This window comes from Sebastes umbrosus, chromosome 14, assembly GCF_015220745.1.
Source record: "Sebastes umbrosus isolate fSebUmb1 chromosome 14, fSebUmb1.pri, whole genome shotgun sequence".
Taxonomy (NCBI): domain Eukaryota; kingdom Metazoa; phylum Chordata; class Actinopteri; order Perciformes; family Sebastidae; genus Sebastes; species Sebastes umbrosus.
The window spans coordinates 2,676,277-2,703,934 of record NC_051282.1 but is presented as its reverse complement, the minus strand read 5'-3'; the positions used below and the strand labels follow the sequence as shown (position 1 = coordinate 2,703,934).

At 39.8% G+C, this 27,658-nt stretch overlaps 2 protein-coding genes across 3 annotated transcripts in view; one reads left to right on the top strand and one right to left on the bottom strand.

The window, feature by feature from the left end:
• The window catches only part of abcc1 (ATP-binding cassette, sub-family C (CFTR/MRP), member 1), a 33,980-nt gene extending 32,731 nt beyond the window's left edge, over positions 1-1,249 (bottom strand). Inside the window, exon 1 of one of the 2 annotated variants that reach the window (XR_005210025.1) lies at positions 1,024-1,249. Coding sequence is in view for 1 of the 2 variants with exons in the window: in XM_037793060.1 (XP_037648988.1) it covers positions 1,024-1,071 (48 nt within the window). In the remaining variant the exon portion in view is untranslated. The remainder of the gene's footprint in view (positions 1-1,023) is intronic. The other variant, XM_037793060.1, reaches the window with a different exon arrangement.
• A 2,566-nt stretch (positions 1,250-3,815) lies between these two features.
• On the top strand, positions 3,816-25,852 carry LOC119502229 (NACHT, LRR and PYD domains-containing protein 14-like). The gene is made up of 10 exons (XM_037793070.1): positions 3,816-4,025; positions 4,374-4,490; positions 5,517-5,622; positions 6,959-8,799; positions 13,605-13,778; positions 14,445-14,618; positions 15,259-15,432; positions 16,288-16,461; positions 23,964-24,137; positions 25,495-25,852. Exons 1-10 carry the CDS (start codon positions 3,895-3,897, stop codon positions 25,502-25,504), a joined length of 3,075 nt encoding a protein of 1,024 aa, XP_037648998.1. The 5' UTR covers positions 3,816-3,894; the 3' UTR covers positions 25,505-25,852.
• Positions 25,853-27,658: the final 1,806 nt, after the last annotated feature.

The window sequence follows — 27,658 nt, the reverse complement described above, 5'->3', positions numbered from 1 at the left end:
TTCCTTTTGCAGTGTATGTGAATAACATCGGCTGACAGGAAGTAAACATGGACCCAAACTGTTGCCTAGTAACGCAATTCCATTGAAATGCGCTAAAATGGAGCGTTCAGACAGAGGGTGAATACAGGCATATTCAGGCAGACAGTGTGAGGAAAATAAAGTTTTCTTTTAACGTTACAGCATGTAAACATGTTCTAGAAGAAACCCAATATACAAGTATGAACCTGAAAATGAGCACGATATGGAACCTTTAATAATCTGCTGTTTGGAGTGATTTTCAGTAGAATTAATGCTGAAAAATACATGCACAGTATGTTTTCTAAAAAGTAATGTAGTGATAAAATAGAGGTTATGTCTGACAAAATTTGTTTGGCCCCCAGCAACAATCTGGGTTTCTCATGTGAGCTCTGTGATTATCCCAGAGGTCACAAATAATACAAAAAGTAGAAAGCAACTCATTCTGCAAAGCAGTGGCCAATTTCACAACAATACAGGTTACATCACTGAATCACAATCAGGCCAACTAATGCATCAATGCTGCAGCTGGCAGGAAAAGAAGTACAACAAGTCCAGAAGCACACAGCAGCAGCAGGAGACGGTGACACTCAAGCAAAGCACAAGTAACGTTATCTCCCAAAACATGTGTCCAGTTCACCACTAACTGGGTCACACAGCATGATGACAGATGTTCTCTGTTAGCTGCTCGGTGTCCTACACACCTCACTGCATTACCAACACGCAGTCAGCCTACATACAGGACATGTCTTTCCTTCTTTCATACAGTTACAACTATAAAACACAACATGCAGTATCCGTAGAGACCCCGCGGTGCAGTGATCAACAGTCTATTAAGATTACATATAGAGACACCGGCCGGCCGGTGAGTGGTTAACCGGGTTATTCCGTGAAGCCGGGCTGCCAGCGTTACGTAGCATGTGCCGGTGTTAGCTAATAACAACAACTGGACAGAGTTTTAAGATTAATGAAAGAAAACAAACCACGAGGTGGAGTAAATAGACTAACCCAGAACGGATCGGAACTGTCCAGACTGCAGAACGTGTCTAACCCCATTCAACGCGACGCACTGGAGGTCCAGCTCTGACTGACCACAGTGTTTGTTTAAAGCTCAGATTTGGTTTTGTAACCTGACTGTAACCTGACTGGGGGCTGGAGCGGAAGGTTGCTGCTTCTTCGTCTTCTTCTACTTCTTTGGTGTTTATTGGAGGTTGGCAAACCAGCTTATAGGTGCGTTACCGCCACCTACTGGACTGGGAGGGTGGGGGGGGGTAGATTGGCAGGAAAAAAAATAAAAATAATAATAATAATAATAAAATAAATAAATAAAAACAATAAAATAAAAAATTATTATTATTAATAATAATACTACTAATAATAATTAAATTCTCTCCATTATTCCTGTTGCCCTTATTAATGCCCTAATTGCCCTAATTAATTAGAAGATTGTGTACTTTCTTAGATGTCTTTCCTAGCAGATTGGAAGGTTGCTTCTTCTTGTTCTTCTTGTTCTTCTTGTTCTTCTTGTTCTTCTTGTTCTTCTTCTTCCTCCACCTCATCTTCTTCTTCTTCTTCTTCTTCTTCTTCTCTCCGTTTACTGGCGGATCGCAGCCACCTTTAAGGTGCATACCGCCCCCTGCCGTGCAAGACTGTGTTAACATCATGTCGTTTTACACATTACTGCTACTCTTAAAACCTTAATAAACTGGAAAAAAAGAGTTCGGAAATTTGTTTGGTGGATTATTTCTCTGTTGTTACAATGCTAATGGTCATTGTATTTTACATGGTTGGAAAGCCTGTTTATTTACCTTCACAATGATGTCCAACTTGTAAGGATCATGCATTTGTGGGATGAGCATCTTGGCAAATTTTTCTTGGGCGCTACCCACATAATCAGCTGTGCTGCTCATCCCACAAATGCATGATGCAATGACACCTGACTTTCATCACGTTTTTTTTTTACAGAAATTATATTTTAAAAAAAATACATAAATATAAAGAATAAATAAATAATCTCTATTTCAGTTATTAGACAATAATAAATATATTCAGTATTTACTTTTTTCTATAAATTTTATGAAGCTATATGATGCTTATACTGACTGAATAATTTAAACTGGAATTGTTTCGATTTTATGACTCCACTATTCCTAAAATATATATTGCAGATGTTTTATCTTGTAAACTCGGAAAAAAAAGTTTGGGAATTTGTGTTTGGTGGATTTTTTCTCTGTTGTTACAATGCTAATCGGCATGTATTTTACATGGTGGGAAAGCCTTTTTATTTACCTTCACAATGAGGTCCAACTTGTAAGGATCATGCATTTGTGGGATGAGCAGCACAGCTGATTATGTGGGTAGCGCCCAAGTGAAATTTGCCCAAATTCTCTGCCAATGGTAAACAGTGTATTCTCCTGTTGGTGTTGACTCTTGTTTTGAGTTGTTTGGTGGATTGGATGATTGAACTCTTTATCAGTAACAAGGAACAAACAAGACATATTGGCAATTTTACACTTTATTCATTTAATACACCGTCAGGAGCCTCAGTAGCGGTGGAAGATCCATACGCAGCCACAACAGCCTGGCACCTCCTCCTCATGCTGGTCACCAACCTGTTCACACGTTGCTGTGGGATGGCGTTCCATTCCTCAACCAGGATTCATTGCAGGTCAGCCATCATTGTGAAGGTAAATAAACAGGCTTTCCAATGATGTAAAATACAATGCCAATTAGCATTGTAACAACAGAGAAATAATCGACCAAACTAAAATTTCCAAACTTTTTTTCCCGGGTTTATATCTTTTCTTCCCTTTCCCCCAAAATCCATCCTGACATATTTGGAAACTTTGAGATCTTGAGTTGAATCTTGAATCAATTTCTGTGGGTTTTTATTTGTGTTTGGCTGCACAACATGAGTTTGAATAGATGGATCCACTGGTGGAACTGTGAGAGTTTAAGAGGTGAAGTCACTACGTCTTTATTGAAGTAGCAGCACGTTGTCATTCATATTAATGAGAGCTCTGTTTCACTTTTTGTATTTTACAGTTTTTAACCTGCATCCTGTTGGCAGAAGAATTTTATTTGTATAAGTCTGTAAAAGAAAACAGAAAAGAAAAAATACTTAAGTTTTATACTAAATAGATTTATTAACATAATTTAAACATAAAGCTGAGATCTCTCCATTCCTACACCACGTTCACCATGTTCTTGTTTGGTTGGCTTTGGCTATGTTACTAGATTAGGTTTTACACCCTTCATTCACCACACAACCACTCATCCATCTGCTGACAAACTGATAACACTGATTCACACACATCATCACCTCACTGTGTTTTTTTGGTTATTGTATGTTTAGTAATAAACTTGTACACCTTTCACTTTAAATCCGTGTCTCTGCCGTCTCTTGTCATGACTCATGAGCTGGATCCTGTCATGAATTTCTCTGTTCCAGTGGACAGCAGTTGCATAAACTATAACTACTGGAAGACTAAAGAAGTCAGAAAAGTAAGAGACAGTTTCCCTGTTTTATAAGTGTTTATTGTTAACACATAAAATAGATTCAGAAAGTGACAGCATGTTTATTTATATTGCAAATGTTGAAATTCTATACTCCATTCATATCACCACTGGCAGGCAGTTAATGTTTACCGTGATGACGCTGCCACTTTGTGGTTTCCCGGGACGCCCTCGCAATATGTGCGTACCTGCAGCAGCCAATCAGAGTTTATCTGAGTGTGTGTGTGTGTGTGTGTGTGTGTGTGTGTGTTACTTCCTGTTCTCTCAGACTGGCCACTCTTGCACAAACTTGTTTTCGTTAAATGTTCTGAGCTCACAGTCAGTGTTCCTGTTTCACCTCTCAGACTGACTTCAGATCAGAAGATGAGTGATGGTGTGGAGGAAGAGGAGGACAGAGCAGAGTCTCTAGTCTCTGGCTGTCTGTCTATGAAGAGTGATCAGTCTAAAGATGATTTTCTGTTCTTCAGTAATGAACCTGGACTCTCAGACACAAAGTAAGAGAACTGCTGCTAACTCATTTATAGGACTCCTTTTTAGTTACCTCTGACAATACCATGTTTTCTGTTGATTTTGTGTTTGTATATTCAAATTTCTACACAAATGTATTTGCCAACTAAAATTTAACAAAATCATTGAATAAACTCTTCCTCTTAGTATCAGCGACAGCTGTCAGTCACTTAGAAAAGATGTAATCTAATCTAACAGAATGGCTACAAACCTTTAACCCTCGTTATTGTCGACAGTAGCAGTAGTTTGTGTGTTTAGAGCTACCTTAATGACCTAAAAAAGAGAATTCATCAAGGATCCAAGCAATATGAATAAAATCATCTTGGTGTTTGCAGAGTTCAGTACAGACAGAGAGCAGAGTCTCCAGCACCCAGCTGTCTGTCTATGAAGAGTGACCGGTCCAAAGGTAGACCTCCAGACTTCGGTAATGAACCTGGACCCTCAGACACAAAGTAAGAGACTGTTTTTACTATAAGCTGACCTGGTGGACGATGATGCATTGAGACTAAAAGATTTATATTCCTGATGCAGAACTATTAGTGCAGATACTGTTTCAACCTAAGATGGACCACACACAAACACACAAACTACTGATGGTATTTCTGTAGCAAAACACCTGAAAATCTCCAATTCACAATTTATCATCAATTTAAATCATTTTTTTCATTCAGATCCACTGCAACAGGAAATAAACTGGGACACATTTGGAATGTTTACGTTAACAACTGTGAAATGGTCTAAAGATCTGCGACTATTCAAAATCTGGAAGAATGTGCTTCAAATGTGTAATTCATTTTCTCAAGTTTGTCCTCAAAATATTTTGTTGGTTTGACTTCACCTAAAACCAGCTGTTAGGACCTACTGGGTGTCATCTTGAATCAGTGCACATCATAATTGTGTAACATGTGGTGAACAAGCATCTGTAGAAAATATTTGCTCACCTTGATTATATGTGTTGATGGTTTGAGTGTGTTCTTTCACTACATATGTAAAATATGGTGAAGGAAAACTCTGCTCAAAGGTCCACTTACTAATGATTCAGAGCTTTCTGTTGAAAGCTTTGGATCATTATTATGTGGACCTTTGAGCTTAGATTCTCTGCACCACATCTTGTTTCTGAAGGTGAAAAACAAACATCCCTGGTGTAAAAGCATGTTTATTTATATTGCAAATGTTGAAATTCTATACTCCATTCATATCACCACTGGCAGGCAGTTAATGTTTAACAAACTTCAGCCAGATTACTAAATGTTTAATAAGACAGTCAGACAGGAAAAGCAGCTAATTCTTGTTTATTAAAGCAGGAGAGTTAAAATAAAGGAACATTTTCATTACAGACTGAATGCTGAATTTAAACAGAAAAGTAACAACACTTTAACTCTTCTCTGTGACCATCTGAGCTTCAGTGTCGGCCAAGTCTGGATATTTTTCACCAACAATCAACAAATAATTTTAGTAATAAAGTAGTGTCTCCACAGAGAGAAGAAGAGGAGTCATGCTTCTGTGGAGGAGCTGATGTCCAGATCCAGAACAAGACCTGGACTGCAGACAGCCAGTCAGACCAGCACTGTACAAAGTAAGACTGTAGATCTGTCTGATGATGTCTTCATGTCTGAAAACAGGACTTGTTGTTTTAATACACTGACTATTATTGTGACAACCGTTTAAGATCGTCTCCATCATACATATCTGCTCTGCATCACTTGTACTTTGTTCTCCTTTGAGAGAAAATCTGAACCCAAAAGCAATACATTTATATTTTTATGTTTTGTTTTTATGATAGCACTCCGTCTTTGCATTAATCAATCAGAATGATGTTTGTTTTCCATCTGCATAGATGAAGATGGAGAACTATTAAACTCTGTGTGAAGCAACAACATCACTGTTCTATCACAGATAGACAGTCACACTGACTAACAGCCAGACAGCCTGAGACACAACAAGAGACACAGACTTTGAACAACAGCCCACATTAGCTTTCCTGCTAAAGTCTCCTTCTCTAACTTATAAACACACGTCTGGTCCTGCAGAGCGACACGTTGAACAAGTGACCAAACAAACACCCACTGAGGAAAGCTGCACTGCTAACATCAGTTTTCAGGCTACAGTAGAGTGATAATTAGCTCGTCAGTTGCAGCACATTAAACATCTTAAAAAGTGTTAATATATAATATCTAATATCAACATTGGTTAGTTTAGATGTTTAACAGGGTCCTGTCACTTCAGTTCCTCTGCTAACAAAACACTGTCTGCACTCAGCTGGTAAGTTTCAGATTTCAGTATACGTATTTGTTTACTTTGTCTTTTCCTGTTTTCTGTTCTGCGTTGTGCCAAGCCATGAATACATGCATTACCACTGGAGGACAAACCGAGCTGAGCTGTAGTCACATCGGAGGTTTATTTATTTAATGCTGAAAATCAGCGGGGGACTTTTATTTGGAAGCAGCTATAGGAAACACAGTGTATTTATCAACGAGATTCATGGTTATTAGAGGTGCTATTCAGTAAATACACGTCTACACAACAAGACATGAACATATTACGCGTTATTTGATCAGTTTTAAATATTACAGGGAGCTAGGAACAGCCACAGTGAGTTGTTTAGATGAAGAGCTGCTGGCGAGCAGCTGAGTCTCCGCCTCCTCTGCTGTCAATCAAACATGTACACCACCATACAGTCAGAGGCTGAGAGAGAAATGAGCATTTCTGGTACTTATCTTTAAAAATAAAAACTATTAACAATAAATATAAAAATCACCTTGATGTTAGTTTTGACTTCAAGAAGGGATGATGAATTTATAACCTCTACTTCTTTATAGGTTGTTATATTGATATTTTCATGTTAGCATTGGATATAATAAGTTTCTTTGTTTTGTCTCAAACTTGTCTCTCTCTTTCAGCAGATAGTATTCTACAGGAGGTTGTAGATGAACATAAGATCAGTCTGAAGAAGAGATGTGAATGTGTGACTGAAGGAACTGATGAAACAGGAAGTGGAACCCTCCTCAACAGGATCTACACTGAGCTCTACATCACAGAGGGACAGAGTGAAGAGGTTAATACCCAACATGAGGTGATGCAGCTTGAGACAGCTTCCAAGATGAAGACCCTCCATGACACTCCAATCAAGTGCCAGGACATCTTTAAAGCCTTACCTGACCAACAGGAACACATCAGAGTCGTTCTGACGAACGGCGTCGCTGGCGTTGGAAAAACCTTCTCAGTGCAGAAGTTCACTCTGGACTGGGCAGAGGGCTGGGAAAACCAAGATGTCAGTCTGGTGATTCTGCTTTCGTTCAGGGAGCTGAACTTGATCAGAGATGAGCAGTACAGTCTTCTCATGCTGCTCCATGTTTTCCATCCAACATTACAGAAGGTCACAGCAGAGAAGCTCGCTGTCTGTAAAGTTCTGTTCATATTTGACGGCCTGGATGAAAGCAGACTTTCACTGGATTTCCACAACAATGAGGTTTTGTCTGATGTTACCCAGAAGTCATCAGTCAAGGTGCTGTTGACAAACCTCATCCAGGGGAATCTGCTTCCCTCAGCTCTCGTCTGGATAACTTCCCGACCTGCAGCAGCCAATCAGATCCCTCCTGCATGTGTTGACAGGGTAACAGAAGTACGAGGCTTCACTGACGCCCAGAAGGAGGAGTACTTCAGGAGGAGATTCAGTGATGAAGAGCTGTCCAGCAGAATCATCTCACACATCAAGACATACAGGAGCCTCCACATCATGTGTCTAATCCCAGTCTTCTGCTGGATCACTGCTACAGTTCTGGGCCACATGTTGACTACAGACCAGAGAGGAGAGCTGCCCAAGACCCTGACTGACATGTACTCACACTTCCTGGTGGTTCAGACAAAGAGGAAGAAGCAGAAGTATTGTGAGGGACATGAGACGAGTCCACAGGAGCTGACGGAGGCTGACAGGGAAGTTCTTCTGAAGCTGGGGAGGCTGGCGTTTCAACAGCTGGAGAAAGGAAACATCATGTTCTACCAAGAAGACCTGGAGCGGTGTGGTCTTGATGTCAAAGAGGCCTCGGTGTACTCAGGAGTTTGTACAGAGATCTTCAAAAGAGAGTGTGTGATCTTCCAGAAAACAGTCTACTGCTTTGTTCATCTGAGCATTCAGGAGTTTCTGGCTGCAGTCTACATGTTCCACTGTTACACAAACAGCAACACAGAGGTACTGGAAGCCTTCCTGGGAGAAGACTACAAGCACAGAATGTCAGACCCAAAGTCTTTTCTCAAGAACATCTCAAAGTATTTTGGAAACAGTGATAGTCGTGGCCCATCTCTGGATGTCTTCCTGAAGAGAGCCATGGAAAAATCCCTTGAAAATAAAAATGGTCACCTGGACCTGTTTGTTCGCTTCCTTCATGGCCTCTCTCTGAAGTCCAACCAGAAGCTCTTAGGAGGCCTGCTGGGTCGGACAAAGAGCAGTTCAGGAAGCATCCAGAGAGCCATTAAAAACCTGAAGGCGATGAACAGAGATCATATCTCTCCTGAGAGAAGCATCAACATCTTCCACTGTCTGGCGGAGATGAACGACCAGTCGGTACATCAGGAGATCCAAGAGTTCCTGAAGTCAGAGAACAGATCAGAGAAGAAACTCTCTGAGATCCACTGCTCAGCTCTGGCCTACATGCTGCAGATGTCAGAGGAGGTTCTAGATAAGTTGGACCTGAAGAAGTACAACACAACAGATGCAGGACGACTGAGACTGATTCCAGCTGTGAAGAACTGCAGAAAAGCTAAGTAAGTCCAGATGTGATTAACTTTATAGATCAGTGTAGATTAGTAGTTTAGTTCTTCAAATATACACACTATAAAATCATTCTTAAAATATAATATTCTTATAAGTGTTCCACGTGTTTATTACATAAATATGTCAGTTGTATTTTGTCACAGATGTTCTTTGAGCTGTTTCAAATGTTGAGTGCAAAAAATGTTTCAGTAGGTTGTGTTTCTAGCCGTCAAGTTAATGAACACATTTATTAAATTTATTTCTAATATTTGTTACATTTTACAGTTTTTTATTATTTTTTTTTGGGTGATGGAGGCGACATGTGAACCTGGTAAAACAAATGAAAAAAAACATAAGATCAGCTGGCCGTTTGGAGCGCTGGGTCCAACCGGTGTAACGGCAGCAACAGAACGTTTGCGGGGAGTCGGGGCGGTCCTGGGATCAGAGCCCTGGTGCTGGGTTTGCACTGGCTGAATTTGAGTTAACTGCTAACTGGGGGTACGTCTCCTGGAGCTGCCGCACACCGTACTCCCGGCGAAGCAGCCTCCCGGCGGCTGGGAGGACGAGGCGGGGGTGTGAGTTGATTTCTCGTTTCTGCTTCTTCTAATTTAATCCAGACAGTGCAGTTTCCGTTCAGAGCATGTCTGTTCAGAACGGGCCGAATACTTGGCTTGTGGTTTTGCTGATTGCAGCTTTCTCGAGAACTGCTCATACAAACAACTCCACACTCAACATTGTGCTTCCTTGGGTCCTGAGCAATACACCTGCTGTGACATAGTTGCATCACACACCCAAATCACGACTACTCACGGTTAGGAACGCCGGTGAAATACACTCTGTTTCACAGGAAAAAACATACCCCGGTAGCTGTTACTCACAGTCAGAAACATTGGTGAAATACACTTAGCGGAGGTAATTTCCAAATAGGTGTATTAGTTGCTTGCTTTGACACAACCACCACGGTTATAAAGTAGAGCATGGATTTAATTATCGGAGGTATTTTCCTGGAGGTACCGCTATTAGTGTCATTTGTTAGTATCAAGTCTGACACCGGGGAAATACCGCCTTACTCACGGGGGAAAAACACGCACAGGTCACAGCTTACTCAAGATTACACCGGTGAAGCAGTGGTCTGCCCGCTGTGGACGACATGCTGGACTCAGTCTGCAGAGCCTTGAAGCCCCGCCCACACTGCTGCACAGAGCGCTGGTTGCTCGTTTATTCAAAGTTTAATTATATTGAACGTGTCGCGCGTCCAACATTCTATAGTGTGTGTGAGATAAAATTAGCTGAACCACTGATGTGAGGAGCAAATGTTAATCAAGAGAGGGACATTCTTGTGTTGGTTGCAATCTTCTCACCTCACCGCTAGATACCGCCAGATCCTACACACTGGACCTTTAACCACAGACCTTATTTCAGGCATCTAACTAAAAACTCATTGACTTCCAGAAGAGGGAAAAGGAAGTGCTAAAATGCTGACTCATTTCTGGGTTTTAGGACTCATTCTTGTAGCACTCTATTTGAACATGTCTGAAGGTGCAGCACTCTTCAACAAACACGTATTGCACCAACTTAAAGGCACGTAAGTGATGATTATGAACGACACCATCAAATTACAGGTTTCTATGGTTCTAAGTTATTCCTATTATTTGCAGGTTAATATTTTTTTTCAAGTCCATCTGAATACAATACTCTCATGTTCATATGTACATTCAAAGAGTTATTGATTTCTGTCATCATTCCTTCTGTCTGTGAAGAAATCCCCGTATAACCTGAGTGTTATGAGATGAGGACAAAATCCACAGTCTTGTTCTGTGTAAAATGACCTGTAAAGTTGATGTTAAACTAATCGGTCTGAGTTATATGTATTAGGGCTGGGTGACTTGGAAAAAAATCAGATATCACCATATTTTTGACGAAATACTTTGATATCGATATTGCAACGATATTGTAGGATTGACCATTGGTGCTTTCACAAAATATTTACACAATGAGATTTTTGATAATCATCAGTAATGTGGATCTCATGACAAAGTGTAAATGACAAATAATAGAACAGCTAGAACAGTCTGGTAAGTTCAGAAAATTACATCACTTTACTGTAATGTAGCCTTTAAAACCAGGAAACAGCCAGTAACACAAAGAGGGAATTTGGTACTAAACAGTCTGTAACTTTGGTAAACACTAGGGGTGGGGAAAAAAAATAGATTTACCTATGTATCACATTTTTTTTTTTTTTTTACGGTTTTGAAATATAAACTGGAAAAACAAAGTTCGGAAACTTGTGTTTGGTGGATTATTTCTCTGTTGTTACAATGTTAATTGGCATTGTATTTTACATCGTTGGAAAGCCTGTTTATTTACCTTCGCAATGATGTCCAACTTGTAAGGATCATACATTTGTGGGATGAGCAGCACAGCTGATTATGTGGGTAGCGCCCAAGAAAAATTTGCCAAAATGCTCCGTCAATGGTAAACAGTGTATTCTCCTGTTGGTGTTGACTCTTGTTTTGAGTTGTTTGGTGGATTGGATGATTGAACTCTCTATCAGTAACAAGGAACAAACAAGACATATTGGCAATTTTACACTTTATTCATTTAATACACCGTCAGGAGCCTCAGTAGCGGTGGAAGATCCATACGTAGCCACAACAGCCTGGCACTTCCTCCTCATGCTGGTCACCAACCTAGTCACACGTTGCTGTGGGATGGTGTTCCATTCCTCAACCAGGATTCGTTGCAGGTCAGCCAACGAGGTTGTGTTGGTCACTCTAACATGTACAGCACGCCCAAGCTGATCCTACAAGTGTTGAATTGGGTTGAGGTCTGGACTCTTGGCAGGCCGTTCCATTCTCTCTACTCCCACATTGTGGAGGTAGTCTGTGATAACCCTGGCTCTGTGGGGGCGAGCGTTGTCATCTTGGAGGATGAAGTTAGGTCCCAGATTGTGGAGATATGGGATCGCCACTGGCTGCAGAATCTCATCCCGATATCTCCCTGCATTGAGATGGCCTTCAATGATGACAAGCCTTGTTTTGCCAGTGAGGGAGATGCCGCCCCACACCAGGACACTGCCCCCACCAAAAGCTGTTACTCCATCGGTGCAACAATCAGCATAGCGTTCTCCACGTCGTCTCCATACTTTGACTCTGCCATCCAACTTTCGCAGACAGAACCTGGACTCATCACTGAACATGACATTCCCCCACATGTTCAGGTTCCATTGTCTGTGTTGTCGACACCAGTGCAAATGGGCCTGACGGTGAAGGGCAGTCATTGCAGGCTTCCTGGTAGCCTTATGAGAATACACTGTTTACCATTGGCAGAGCATTTTGGCAAATTTTTCTTGGGCGCTACCCACATAATCAGCTGTGCTGCTCATCCCACAAATGCATGATCCTTACAAGTTGGACATCATTGTGAAGGCAAATAAACAGGCATTCCAATGATGTAAAATACAATGCCAATTAGCATTGTAACAACAGAGAAATAATCCACCAAACACAAGTTTCCAAACTTTGTTTTTCCAGTATATATCATGGACAGGAAACGTTATCGTATCGCGGTAACGTGCGGTCGAGCCGGCAGTCGCTCTCATCTCCGTGGTCAAATGGGCCGACGCTACAACTGCAGAGCACCCATATACTGACATTTCTGTTAAATGCATTCAAACGGCCCCGATGGAGCTGACCATGGATGTATAAAGAGAACAGAGCTGACGGGAGAGCTAGAGACCACCTTGGAGGAGTGAGAGGAAGTATACACATGTGATTACGTCCGATTTTCAAAATAATGTGTTATCAAAGGGAACTGTAGATAAAAAATACATATATGGAAATAAGATTGACTGATTATATTCACCAGAAGTATAAAACATTACATGTCCCTTTTAAATTAAGAAGAAAATACCACTCATTTGTGAGGGAAATGTCTTTATTCTTTGAATTTTTGGTTGCTGGAAAAAATTTAATAAATACTTCCTGACAATGACTGATATATTTGACTTCAGGACATCTCTGACTACAAACATGCTGAAAATCAAACATTTTTACTGGATTACTTTAGATATTTTCTAAAGTAAAAGTCCTTAGAAGTGTATGATTCAACTTTTTCCCATGGTCTAGTATTAAAAAAGTTATCAAAAATCACAATAAATCGCAAAATCGAATCACAACAATTGTAGAATAACGATACTTAAAAATCACAATACATATCGAATCGTGATAGTATTGAATCGGGAGATAGTTGAATCGTCCCAGCCCTAGTAAACACCCACTTGTTTTGTCAGACTCAGACTGCTGAATCTTCATATTAGTTTCAGTTGAACTTATGAAGTCAGTTCTTACAGTGTAGTTGTGTTATGAAGGGACCACGTCACAGGAGGAATGATTACTGCCACCAATAACTAATAATAATAATAATAATAATCATTATTTTAATGTACATATAACATGTGGCTGTGGTTTTAAGACACACTTGAACAAATGTGGACCTTTCCTGTAAATGACATAAACCTACTCTACTCTACCTAGCTACCAGATGCAGTAAGAAGAAGGCCATGTAATAAATGAAATAATGAAGTCCAACAAGTCTGATTTGATATTGATCCTCTAATTCCAGACTTGACAGAGATCAGCAGCATGTTATTGATGTGTGTTGACATGAATAGGTGTATGAATGTTGTGGTGACATTTGGATGATGTCTGTAGAAGGCTGACATTATGATGATCCACAATAACACAATGACAAACTCTGAACACATCTGATTGGATTATAAAGTGATTTTTTTCTTCATCATTTATTCTTTATTCAGATTGAGGAGCTGCAGGTTGTCAAAGCACAGCTGTGCCTCTCTGGTCTCAGCTCTGAAGTCCAACCCCTCCCATCTGAGAGAGCTGGTACTGAGTAAAAACGACCTGCAGGATTCAGGAGTGAAGCCGCTGTGTGGTTTTCTGGAGAGTCCCCACTGTAGGCTGAAGACTCTGAGGTCAGTTCACTGACTCTCTGTTACTATTATAGATCTTATAGGTTTAATTAACAATTAAACCTAATTTATGTACAAACATAACTTATATCCATAAAGTTGTTAATGTTCTTTTGTTCATATTTTCATGTTTCTTGAACTAAGTTTAGTCTGCAGTCACAAAAGACTTGTGTTTCTTAAAGAAAGTGTAGAAAATGTCCACTGTTAGTTGTTAAAGTAAATTAATGTTTATAATTTTTGGTAAATGGCCACATCTGGATACAGAAGATCCTCTGAACTAATATTGGTTTTACACTGATCAAGTTTACTTCATGAAGTACAAATATTTCTCTGGTTTCTGTTAATTTCAATGTATTCCACAAATAATGTCTGATCATTGATTTTGATCCTTCTGAACACACACATAGATGAACACAGAGATCAGCAGCATGTTATTGATGTGTGTTGACATGAATAGGTGTATGAATGTTGTGGTGACATTTGGATGATGTCTGTAGAAGGCTGACATTATGATGATCCACAATAACACAATGACAAAGTCACTCTACTCATTTTAAGAAAAAGATCATTGATTAGGACATAGTAATGTTGAGTTACACATTTATAACCTGAACACATCTGATTGGATTATAAAGTGATTTTTATCTTCATCATTTATTCTTTATTAAGATTGTGGCACTGCAGTTTGTCAGAGATGAGCTGTACTTCTCTGGTCTCAGCTCTGAAGTCCAACCCCTCCCATCTGAGAGAGCTGGATCTGAGTGAAAACTCCCTGAAGGATTCAGGAGTGGAGCTGATGTGTGGTTTTCTGGAGAGTCCACACTGTAGACTGGAGACTCTGGGGTCAGACACCATTTTTTACTTCTGTACTGAGATTAATATGATGTGAAAGCTGTGGTGACACTAAACTGCAGACATAAGGCTGATATTATACTGATCCACACTGAGGGCCCTATCTTACACCCAGCTCAAAGCGGTGCACAGCACAGTTTCAGACCGACGAAGTTGTCATTTTCATGCCCAGCGCCCACGTTGTGTAAGTAGCAAATGTACTTTTCACTGATTTTTTTGTTGCCTGATTTTCTTCCCTTTCCCCCAAAATCCATCCTGACATATTTGGAAACTTTGAGATCCTGAGTTGAATCTTGAATCAATTTCTGTGGGTTTTTATTTGTGTTTGGCTGCACAACATGAGTTTGTATAGATGGATCCACTGGTGGAGCTGTCAGAGTTTAAGAGGTGAAGTCACTACATCTTTATTGAAGTAGCAGCACGTTGTCAGTAATATTAATAAGAGCTCTGTTTCACTTTTTGTATTTTACAGTTTTTAACCTGCATCCTGCTTGCTTCAAGTGTTTGGAGTTTACATTTTCTAAATTTCTACATTGTAAACCTTCTTCAGCTCTGAACAGATTATTAAACATTGAATGATTTCAAGCAGGAACGTTGTCTTCTAAACTTACATCATTTGTTCTTTATTCAGATTGTGGAGCTGCAGTTTTTCAGAGTTCGGCTGTGCCTTTGTGGTCTCAGCTCTGAAGTCCAACCCCTCCCATCTGACAAAGCTGGAGCTGGGTAGAAACAAGCTGGAGGAATCAGGAGTGAAGCAGCTCTGTGGTTTTCTGGAGAGTCCACACTGTACACTGGAGACTCTGAGGTCAGACACCATTTTTTACTTCTGTAATGAGATTAATATGATGTGAAAGTTATGGTGACACTAAACTGCAGACACAAGGCTGATATTATACTGATTCACTTTGAGTATCTTAATGCTAAAGTACGTTTTCTTCTTCAGTGGTTTAGTCCATTGACTGTGGCAGAGCAATGTTGAGCTACATATTTAAAACCTTAATGTATCACAACACCTGACTTTCAAAATGTTTTATTTAAAGAACTTATATTGAAAAAAATACATAAATATGAAGAGTAAATAAATAATCTCTATTTCAGTTATAAGACAATAATAAATATATTCAGTATTTACTTTTTCTATGAATTTTATGAAGCTATATGATGCTTATACTGACTGAATAGTTTAAACTGAAGATTCTTTGATTTTATGACTCCACTATTCCTAAAATAATATTGTAGATGTCTTATCTTATATATCTTTTGTTCACATTTCCCCAAAATCCATCCTGACATATTTGGAAACTTTGAGATCTTGAGTTGAATCTTGAATCAATTTCTGTGGGTTTTTATTTGTTTGGCTGCACAACATGAGTTTGTATCAATGGATCCACTGGTGGAGCTGTCAGAGTTTAAGAGGTGAAGTCACTACGTCTTTATTGAAGTAGCAGCACGTTGTCATTAATATTAATAAGAGCTCTGTTTCACTTTTTGTATTTTACAGTTTTTAGCCTGCATCCTGTTGGCTTCAGGTATTTGGAGTTTAGATTTTCTAAACTTCTACGTTCTAAACCTTCTTCAGCTCTGAACAGATTATTAAACATTGAATGATTTCAAGCAGGAACGTTGTCTTCTAATCTTACATCATTTGTTCTTTATTCAGATTGAGGAGCTGCAGGTTGTCAGAGATCAGCTGTGCTTCTCTGGCCTCAGCTCTGAAGTCCAACCCCTCCCATCTGAGATACCTGGAGCTGAGTGGAAACAACCTGCAGGGGACAGGAGTGAAGCAGCTGTGTGGTTTTCTGGAGAGTCCACACTGTGGACTGGAGACTCTGAGGTCAATTCACTGACTCTTTGTTACTATCATAGATCTTATTGTTATGTTCTGGTTCAACAAAAGCGTGGACTCAAATGCAGACACAAGTCTTTTAAAGGTGTAACAAATATAATTTATTACAATAATATTAAAGGAACTGTGAACAGGGCTGGGGTTCCTGGAGGTCCGAAATGTGGCAATAATAAAGTCAATACTTAATTCACGGAACGGGGGGCACGGGGAGGGGGTGTCCAGGAATCCTTCCAGAGGAACAGATGAATCCACTTGAGCTCCGAGAGGTGGAATGACGTCGGAGAGTGAACAGGCAGGGTAGTAACTAAGGTAAGGATCCAGGTCGAGGAGGAGCAGCGTGTAGGAGTGAGCAGGCAGGTTGGACCAGGAAGCAGCAACAGCTGACAGGTGAACAGACCTGAACAGAGAACAAAACAGGGTGAATCCAAATATCCAAAAACGAGCATGAGCAAAGTCAAGAAGCAAAATACAAGGAGAGCCTGAGTACGTCATGTACCACTGTGGGCGACGGAACGATCTGGCGATGACTGGCAGGAAGACCGGGGTACACTGTAAAAAAAAAAAAAGCTAGCAGAACTCAAAATTGTAAGGTAACAAACTTCAGCAGAATTTTAAATTGGGCAATTAAACATAACATTTTAAGTTTTGCTTTTGAGTTTGCTCAACTTTCAATTCTCATTTCTGTTAACTCAACTCAAGTTGCAGTAACTTATAATTTCATATTGTAACAACTTTGAATCCTTATTTCCGTCAACTCAACTCAAGTTGCAGTAATTTCTAATTTCATATTGTAACAACTTTGAATCCTTATTTCCGTCAACTCAACTCAAGTTGCAGTAACTTATAATTTCATATTGTAACAACTTTGAATCCTTACTTCTGTTAACTCAACTCAAGTTGCAGTAACTTAAACCTGTACATAGTACCCACTTAATTTCAGTTGAGTTAATTTAGTGGAATAGGTTAGAGTAACTTCAAATTGTGCACTGCAACAGTTAAGGTAAGTCAAATATATAAATTAGGACCAATAACTACCCATCAAATGTATAAATAATTACAGATGCAACATCTACCTTCAAAACTTCTTTTTTTAATCATTAAAACACAGCCTATCCAATCCTTTAGAACAAGGCCAAGTAACTGCTGAGACCCACAACTGTCCCAGTCTTAGCACTTAAATAACATGAAGCACTTAAGTTGTGTTTTAACATTATATACTAGTATGAATCACATATTGAACACCATAATACAATGAGGTAGCAGTTGTGAGCTTAGCAAGATAAAGTTAAAAGGGAAAAGTCAGCACTTCGACAGTGAGACTACTAAAAACAGTACACTCGTCTACGTAAGGGATAATGTACAGCGAGCCGGTCATTGTTGTGAAAGGAACGTTGAGCGGCATCGCACTGAAGGGGATTCTTTCACAACAATGACCCACTAGCTGTACATTATCCCGCTTATTACACGGTTACTTACTGAAGAAATCAATAATTTGACACAAAACGGACTGTCAGAGTCTGACATCAGAGCTGCGCCCACAGCAACGGTCTGCTATAAAGAAATAACAGACCGCAGAACGCCGTGATTGACCAATCAGAATCGAGTATTCAACAACGCCGTGTAATAAACCATGATAAAATACAAAACATAAGAAGATTCAGAGTTACCACAAGAAGTAGCTCATGGGTTGAAATGGAACTCCAAACAGAACAATTGTGATCCAGAACTGTCAATCTAATAAAACTGTTTAACAATAAAATACCAAGGTAGCCCAATTGTGTGTGTCATCAATTTACACACTATTCAATCTTAACATAAGTAACGTGGTTAACAATATCCAGTAAGGTGCAGGATAAATGTATAGGATAAAAGCATTCAGGCACGTTGGAGCGCAAGAGATGGGCAGGTAGGGAGACATAGAAGAGGAGTTAGAGGTAGATAAGAGTTTGTGAGTTGCAGAGAGACCGTTATCGTGTTGGCTGGACAGAAGGGGAGAGTTTTAGAGGTCAGAATTTGAGTGAGAACGGGAGAATATGCAAATTAAGTAAGAAAGTTAGACAAGTTAAGGTGACCGATTGAGAGAGGAAAGAAGATGGCGAGAGAAATGGAGAAACAGGAAAAGGGAGAGGAGAGGTGGAGAGAGTGAACTTAAAAGCAGAAGAGGTAGAGGGGGATCCATCTCAGGCAACGGAGATTTACATCATTCTACAAGGGGCAACAGGAACCTCTGCAATTCAAAACTGTCCCAGACCCAACATTATCAGCTAACTCGGTGGATTCACTGAAGGAGTTTGTTTTTGAAGGATCGGACCCTTGCAGAGAGATCAGTTCCAAGTTCTATGAAAACTTTCTGAATGGTTTCGAATGTGTACCTCAGTTCTTTTGGGTACTGGAGGTTTAAAGCGTAGATCAGCCCAAAGAGGTAAGCAAAAGCCGTTGGCAGGTCAGGGAGATCCTGGAGGACGATGTCTTCTTCTACAACAACAGCAACATTAATGACTGTTGCAGGAGCTGAACTGTCATCATCCTCCAACACAGTGAGGATACCCACGATGAGGCCCTTCGTCTGCTCCTCTTCTGGGTCAGTGGCCTTGTGATGACAGACAGAAAATGAGTGAAGATACTGTCTCATATAAAACTAGACAACCTAAGGAATCATCTTAGGGTTAAATATTTCCATCTCATACCCCGCAACCAAAAAATTAACCCCCATATACATGAAAGAAATTACATCAAGTAATAGCCAGCAAAGTACAACTCTTGAAGACGCTGTGGGCATTGGGACAGATAAAGAAAACAAGGAGGATACTGGGATGGATAGACTAGAATGGGACAAAATGGCAGAGAGGCAAAGGTTGAAGTCAAAGAGAGTCTATTTTTAATAACAGAATAATAATAAATATTTACTTTTTCTACTAATAACCACTCACCAGACAGTTCCTGAACAGCTTCTCATGACTGTCACGGAGATACAAGGGGAGGCCCTTCAAGGCTGCAGTGTGTCGATGTACTGTGATGTCAGATGTCTGAAACATAAAGGGTTGGGAGAAAAATTACACCAAGATGTAACTAACATGAAGAAAGCTAAGAACAAACATGGAAACATGCTTCACAGTTTGTGTTAAAGCTGCATTTATTTTTTTATTTATTTTGCCCACTTAGGTGCAGGACTCAACAGACTGAAACAATCACACACTTGATATATTATGGCCTTATAAGGTTGATTATGTGGCAAACAGCTGTCCTCTTCCACATCCAGCAAATACCTGTTGAATGAAAGTCTAAGATTTACTCCTTTTAACTGATATAAATAGCTGGCTTTTTAGCTGTTAGGTGTTCCACTTTCTTCACCACCTTGTCGCTATCTTTGTCTGTCCTTTAGGTAGTGTACAGTGGGATTATTCTGATGGTTTGTCACCATGAGCAACACCTTACATTTGACCCATTGTTTATTTAAAAATATTGATTAGTGCAGCTTTATAAAAAAAAAAAAAAAATCCTTTTTATACATTTATTTCCATAATGTCAAGAATAATGAGATTATTAAGTCTAAAAATTCACCTCTTCATCCAGTCTGTTAAGGAGTTGATCCATCTCAGGCGGGAAAGCTGTCCGCCTAGCCCGATAGAGTTTAAGGAGCCTAGGAGTGTGCTGATTAATGGCTGCTCCGAAGTTGTCTATTAGGTCCTTGTTGGTGAGCCGAAGAAACTCTTCCCTGATCTGTTGAAGAACAGAACAGCAAACGTAAATGTCAAATACAAAGTCAATACAATTTCAACATCATCCTCATGTTAAAATATGTATTTTATTAACCCTCATCCTGGGGACCACAAGAATAATCTACTGTAAGAAACAACCATCATAGCACCATGTTAACTTATGCCATCTCAAAACATTATTGTGTGTAATTAATGTCATCTGAAGGATGACATTAATTACACTAATAATAAATTAGGACTCTTGGCAAACATTTGATTTATCTATTATATTTTACCTATTTTAACTGCATAGGCTGCAATTGGGTGCTTTTGGTGGGACCCCCAGGACCCCAATACATTGGTATTTTTAAAAGTCACTAATTAAAACAGAAAACAATGATATGAAGTCATAAGGAACAAATTGATTGACAAAGTGATGAAAAATTTAAATGATAGAACAAAACATGTGAGATATGACAAAAAGTATACCTTTGGGGTCTGCCAGTACCCCAGTTGGTAGGATGAGGGTTAACGGAAGTAAACAACTTCAGATTCTTATTTTGCAAAGACTAAATCTGAAACACAACATAACATATTATTTGCTCAGCTGCTTACCTCTGCCTCGTAAAACAGAGCAGGCCACCGCTCCTGAACCTCTGACACCATAGGCACTAGCTCCACAATCTCCTTGCGCCTCAGGGAGAATGTCACCTCCATCTGTTGCTTTATGAGTGCAACATTCTTATTCCTCTTCTTTAACTCCTCAACCAGAGCTAGTCTTTCCTCCTCCAGCGAGTCATCAGTATGGGTATCTGGGTGGTCAGGAACATAGTTAATCTCCCCTCGCTTTGCTCTCTTCAAAGAAGGACCTGCACCATCATCTTCACCGCTTCTTCTCCGGTTAATGCTGACCTCAGTGCAGCCTGCGTTACGTAGCTTGGACCTGTAATTACCAAGTTTGTATTTTATGCTCATTTTCCATCCATCATACCCCGTTACACTGCCCGGTTCTTGAAGACAGGGTGCCTATTGACGAGAGCAGAAGCAACAGACTCAATCTATGAAGAGTAATCAGTATACTCACCATTCTGCGTCCCTTCAATGCAGCAGGCACACTTTTGGGGTCACCAGTATCTTCCCTCCCACTGTGTATGCAGTCAATGGATGATGGTTGTTGAGAGCCTCAGGATCGAAAATCTCAGTGTCTGCATAGATGTTCTCCACAAGCTTGAAAGACCTAAAATGCAAAAGGACATCATCCAAAGAAGGTGTTTTGATGTCAGTTACTTTCTCCACATGTAACACTGGCTTGAAAAGACTTTGGTTATCAAATTGGCATGCCATCATCTGCTGGTGTTTTGTGGACAGCATGAGAAGCACATTTTTTGCTCAGTCTTATTGAAAAAAGTGTGTTTTCACTCAAACCTCATTGTCCATAATTCCACCAATGGACCAAAGCAGCAAAATCCGGAAAAGTTTCTGTGACTGCATTCATTTCAATCTGAAAGACAAAGGTGACAATTTGCTGGAAATTAGCAAAGCAGGCAGTGGTAGAATAATTAATGATGTGGTTAATTTCGCTCAAACAGGTTCTTAATAAGTTTTAAACATATAAATTTAATGTAATTGTAAACAGTAGACTGCTCTCTGGAATTGACAGTATTTTGACAAATTTAATACAATATTCTGTCCCATTCATTTGGAGTTATGAAGTTATCATTTTTAGAATAGCTTATGCAAAGAGTCTGCACATGGCTCTCCACTGCTCCACTCCTCCACTCAGACCTCACAAGCAAACATGGAGGTGCAGAGCCGAAATGGCGGTGGCTATCCGGGCTAACGGTGCTAACAGAGCTAATAGAGCTAATATAGCTAATTGTGGGGCACACCGTAAAAACAAGGCCGACGGACGCTCACCGACGGCCCCAAACTGTCCGTCGGTCGACCATCGGCCCGTTGTGTCAGTGCATCTGAGGCAATAGTGCTGAGAGAGCTAATAGTGTTAACCGGAGGGGCGGAAGACGGGCAGACGGACTTGACTGTGGCCGCTACGGGCGACGGGCATTTGTCCTTGAGGAGGTCTAAACTCTCCTAGTGGCTTTCTAGTTAAGACATGAAGCATTCAGTTAACTAACGTATACTTTAGTTCAAACAACAACACTACCGTTACAACCAGTTACTCACCTACACTACAGTTACTCACCAACATCGTCTAGAAGTCACCACAATGTCCCGTTAGCATTAACAGCTTAACGGTTAGCGCAGTTTAGCCGTTGACATGTGGACGCAGCTAACTACCCCTGTAGCTGTAATACTGTAACAACACGTTACCGTGACGACACGTTACCGTAACGTTACAACACATTAATACCATTCAGACTAACCAGTCAGAAACAACGTCCTCCCTGTTTGAAAGCTTCTTGTCCATACAAGCCTCGCTAGCATCAGCTAGTCGCTAGCTGTCCTTAACTAAGCTAACGTTACTAGTGTTTACGTTAACTGTTGTCATGGTAATGTCTACCGTATCTGTTAATGTATCACACCATATAACTCTGAATACAAATATGACACAATTTCAACTATATCAAACGAAAAATAAGTTAAACTTACCTGTGTGGAGTCAGCCTGGAGCTCCGGTGCAGACAGACAGACTGGGGGGCGGAGTACTTCAAACTTCAACTCTGAAAGTTGTCTTTCCCTCCATTCACAACAAAGACACGAGAGTTATCTGAACTTTCGCCCCTTGTGTTGACTTGCAACCTACAGTTTGTGTTCACAACTGAGAGATATAAGTATTATGAACTCACTTAATGGTTTTGACGCCAACTTAATGTCTGATTTGCTGGACTGACTTATATGTTTGACTCAAATGTTAATAACGTATATTTCAAAGTCTTAACAACTTGAAACGCTTTGTCATGCCAACAAATACGAGTTAGAGTTTTTACAGTGTAGATATACTGCAGGTGTGTGTGATGATTGGATAATTGTTGTCAGCTGCTCCCGCAGTGCCTGCCCAGGAGAAGGAGGAGGAGGAGGAAGGCCACACCTCCCAACACACTGACAGACTAGACAAAACAGGGAAAAACACACAGGAGACAAAAGGGCAGGGAAACAGAGGAAACACAAGGAAAACTAGGCTGCCAAGGTGATATCATGACACTTATAGGTTTAATTAACAATTGAACCTAATTTATGTACAAACATAACTTATATCCATAAAATTGTTAATGTCCTTTTCTTCATATTTTCATGTTTCTTTAACTAAATTCAGTCTTCAGTCACAAAATACTTGTGTTTCTTTAAGAAACTGTCGAAAATGTCCACCGTTAGTGGATAATTAATGTTTATCATTGTTGGTAAATGGTCACATCTGGATACAGAAGATCCTGTGAACTAATATTGGTTTTGTTTTACATTGATCAAGTTTACTTCATGAAGTACAAATATTTCTCTGGTTTCTGTTAATTTCAACGTATTCCACAAATAATGTCTGATCATTGATTTTGATCCTTCTGAACACACACATAGATGAACACAGAGATCAGCAGCATGATATTTATGTGTGTTGACATGACAGGTGTATGAATGTTGTGGTGACATTTGGATGATGTCTGTAGAAGGCTGACATTATGATGATCCACAATAACACAATGACAAAGTCACACTACTCATTTTAGGGAAAAGCTCATTGATTAGGACATAGTAATGTTGAGCTACACATTTAAAACCTGAACACATTTGATTGGATTATAAAGTGTTTTTTATCTTCATCATTTATTCTTTATTCAGATTGAGGAGCTGCAGTTTGTCAGAGATCAGCTGTACTTCTCTGGCCTCAGCTCTGAAGTCCAACCCCTCCCATCTGAGAGAGCTGGAGCTGAGTTTCAACAAGCTGAAGGATTCAGGAGTGAAGCTGCTGTCTGATCTTGTGAAGAGTCCAAACTGTAGACTGGAGACTCTGAGGTCAGTAGAGGGTCGGAGTCGGTCCATGCTGGTTTCAGCCGTACTGTTGTGATGTGTTTCCTCAGTTAAGCTGTGAGAGGAGAACAGTCAGCCAATCAGATCAGCCAGAAGCATGTTGTGATAATGTGTTAGAGTTGATGTGAAGAAGATGTTGTTGTTGTTGTGTTCATGTCTCCAGGATATAAAGCTGGATTACAGGTGACAGCATCACAACATGTATAGAGACAGTGGTCCTCATCCATCAAACTGTCATACCATCAAATCTGATCAGAAAGTGTTTGTTCTCTCAATAATCAGTTCATCTTTGTCACAGCTCTGAGATCAGTCTGACTGAAGCCTCAAATCTCTGGCTCTTATTTCATAGAACCATCGTTACATTTAGTAACCATGACGTGGTCTTTATACAGACCAGAACCTCTGCTGAAGTCCAGTATTCATTTGTAATTCAAATGTCACTGAGACCTTGTTTTCTAACACCTTTGAACCCTAACAGCAGTAAATCCATCATTAAAGTGAGCAGTGAATGTCTCTCTGATTCTGCAGTAATGATGCGTTCAGGACTCTCAGCAGTTTATTTCCACTGTGTACTTCAGTGAAATCTACAGACTTGATGCCCAAAGTCTCTGCAGGTCTGTGAGTGCTGAGCTCAGTGTGTTCACTCCAATACGTTAACATGAGAGCTGAAAGGAAGCCGGCTACGCTACACAGACTGAAGTCCCTGCTGCTCTTTATACTGGATGTTCTATTTCTATTTTTATTTTACCTTTATTTAACCAGATAAGTCAAGTGAGAACCAATTCTCATTTACAATGACGACCTGGTTCAAGAGGCAGCAACAGAAGGCAAGGCCATACAAGATATTAGATCATAGAACATAAGTACGATAAGTGCAATAAAATATTAGACAAAATTAAAATTTCACAATATATACAGTATATACAACAATATATATATATGTATATATATGTATATATATGTGCTGTGTTCCAGAGAGGTAAATTCAGGAGCAGTGATCAGAAACTATCTCTTGTAATGAGTTATTAAAGGAGGGTAACGGGATGAGGGTGTGGAGTTTTTGTATCTTTTATAAGTCGTTCCAGTCACTAGGAGCAGCAAACTGGAATGAGTGACGACCAAAGGAGGTGCAGACTTTAGGAACGACCATACTAATGAATTTGCTAGAGCATAAATTGCGGTTACTGTTGGTGATATTGAGTAGTGAGCGGAGATATGGAGGTTGGTTCTGCCAATGATAGTTTTATAAATGAACTGTGTGCTGCATCACTGACTGACAGCTGATGAAGGGAGTCTCAATGAACACTGATTCATGACTTCTGTTCTCTTCTTCTCTCATCAGCTGGAAGTGATCTCTGTCAGAGTCTGAGTGATCAGAAAAGTGGATGTGTTGAGAGGATCAGCCGTGTCCTGATAATCCACAGAGGTTCACCACCTGGACCTGGATCTTATTTTGTCTTTTTTTATTCATTCATATATTCTGAACCCAAAATGCCTCTGCAGAATAGTTCAGTTTATGACAACATAACTGTAGATGAACACATTTAAATAGATCTTTCTTATTTCCACTTATTCTAAATAACAGTGGAAATGAATAAAGTTACCCTATTAAAACCAAGCCCTCAGGAAGAGCGCCGTGCCTCGATGCCAATTTTCATAGTGGCCAAACGGCGGTACTACAACTTCAGTGTCAGTCACGTGATGCCATTGGGCCAAAAAAAGCCTTTTTCCCATAGACTTACATTGGGAAAGAGACGTCTGTACCTCAGCGGATAGTTTATTTTGAGGTGAATCAACTTCCCAGTATGAACACTCTAATAGCCCTTATTTAAATCAATAGGTCCTAAAAGTTGTAAAATGCACTAATAGCTGAATCCAGAGTTACTTCCTTCCTCCGTTCATGTGAATGAGACACAGACCGAGGTTGGAGCGAGGGCTGGGAGGCGGAGTTAAAGGAAATGCTACTGCTCCTGCTCTATGGACCCAATGGATGAGGAAGATCACCGGATGATCCGGGTACTTTATCACTCGGCAGTCAATCCATTTTAGCTTCATGCTCCACTGAGCAACTCTCATAGGAATGAACGGGAGCCTCCAACTCTGTATCCAGTTCTCTTTATACATCCATGATTAAAACCAATACCAGCCATTTCTCATATTATAGAAGATAAATATTTGCTTGTAACAAACAGAAAGAATGAGATAAATTCTGAATTCAGTCGAGGCTTCACTTATGTTTCTCAGCTGACTACAAATAGATTATGTCTGGATTTTCGTGTAAAGTCAGCACCTTCATATTTTATATAATGTTTGATGTAAAATAAACAAACAGAACTGATGATGTGAATGCATACTCGTTCTAGTTTTTTCTTTTCCAAGACAAAACAAGTTTATTTATTTCATCTATATTTAAGTATTTTGAGTTAACTAATTTTAAAATAAGTTAGCTAACTTTGCGATATTAACAAAGAAACGTAGCTAACGTTAGTGTTAACGGTCACTTTCATTTTTTAAAACTTCAACATGTTTCTGTGGTTTTCTGTCCACATTTTAAGATGAACTAATATCTGTTACTGCACTGGATAGTGAACTCATCATTATAGTAAAGACGAGACTGCAGGTATGTTGTCATATTAGTATTCAACAACTGTCTTTGACAGAACCTCTTAAACATCTCACACAATAAATGTAAGTTCACAGTATTCCTCAGCAGGGAGAGAAAACTGCATGTTCAAATGTTATAATGAGTGCAGGAGTATATTCTAGTATACTTTACAGTCCCAGTAGCTACAGTTTGTGCCTCTCATGTCTTACCTATAAACTCAAGTCACAGAGCTAAGCAGACTATTTTCTGACTCTCTTTGAAAAATCCATAAAGTCCTTCATCAGCAACACTTACGGTTGTTTTGAAGACTCCACAAAGACTATTCTGAAAATCTGTTGAAAATTAAAAACAAATTTTAATCAGTTTACCAAGTTGTGATTGTATTTCCAAATCCAAGTTGCTGGAAACGGCACGTCCTTGCTCTAAAACACAAGCAAAACGTTCACACCTTTTGTATGATATTGGAATTGTATATTGGAATAAACATCAATATAAACAAATGTTACTCATACGATAATACAATACATTTTAAAATTGTGCCTCACATTGTACAAATTGAGCAATACGATGTGTCATTTCTGGCTACCACTACACTGATTCACGCACCTCATCACCTCAATATGTTTTTTTGGTTATTGTATGTTTAGTAATAAACTTGTACACCTTTCGGTTGTGTGAGCGCACACACACACACGTGTTTATAGACAATATCAGGACTTTTGAAAAAAAAGTGACAAATGGGGACGTGCTTCTCCCAAGGTCCTAGAGACCTGAGAATCAAAGTATTTCCGAGCCATGCTTCCACAAATACATCCATCTGTTGAGATTTTGTCTAAGGCTATATTTTGGTCAGACCTGATTTTAATGCTACGGAGGCTCTAGAACACTAGAGCCTGATATT

Bases quoted from the DNA above. Each gene is read 5' to 3' on its own strand.
- LOC119502229 (XM_037793070.1), top strand. From the start codon at position 3,895: ATGAGTGATGGTGTGGAGGAAGAGGAGGACAGAGCAGAGTCTCTAGTC. The intron at 8,800-13,604 runs GTAAGTCCAGAT...TTCTTTATTCAG, and splicing joins AAGAACTGCAGAAAAGCTAA to ATTGAGGAGCTGCAGGTTGT. The intron at 16,462-23,963 runs GTCAATTCACTG...TTCTTTATTCAG, and splicing joins TGTGGACTGGAGACTCTGAG to ATTGAGGAGCTGCAGTTTGT.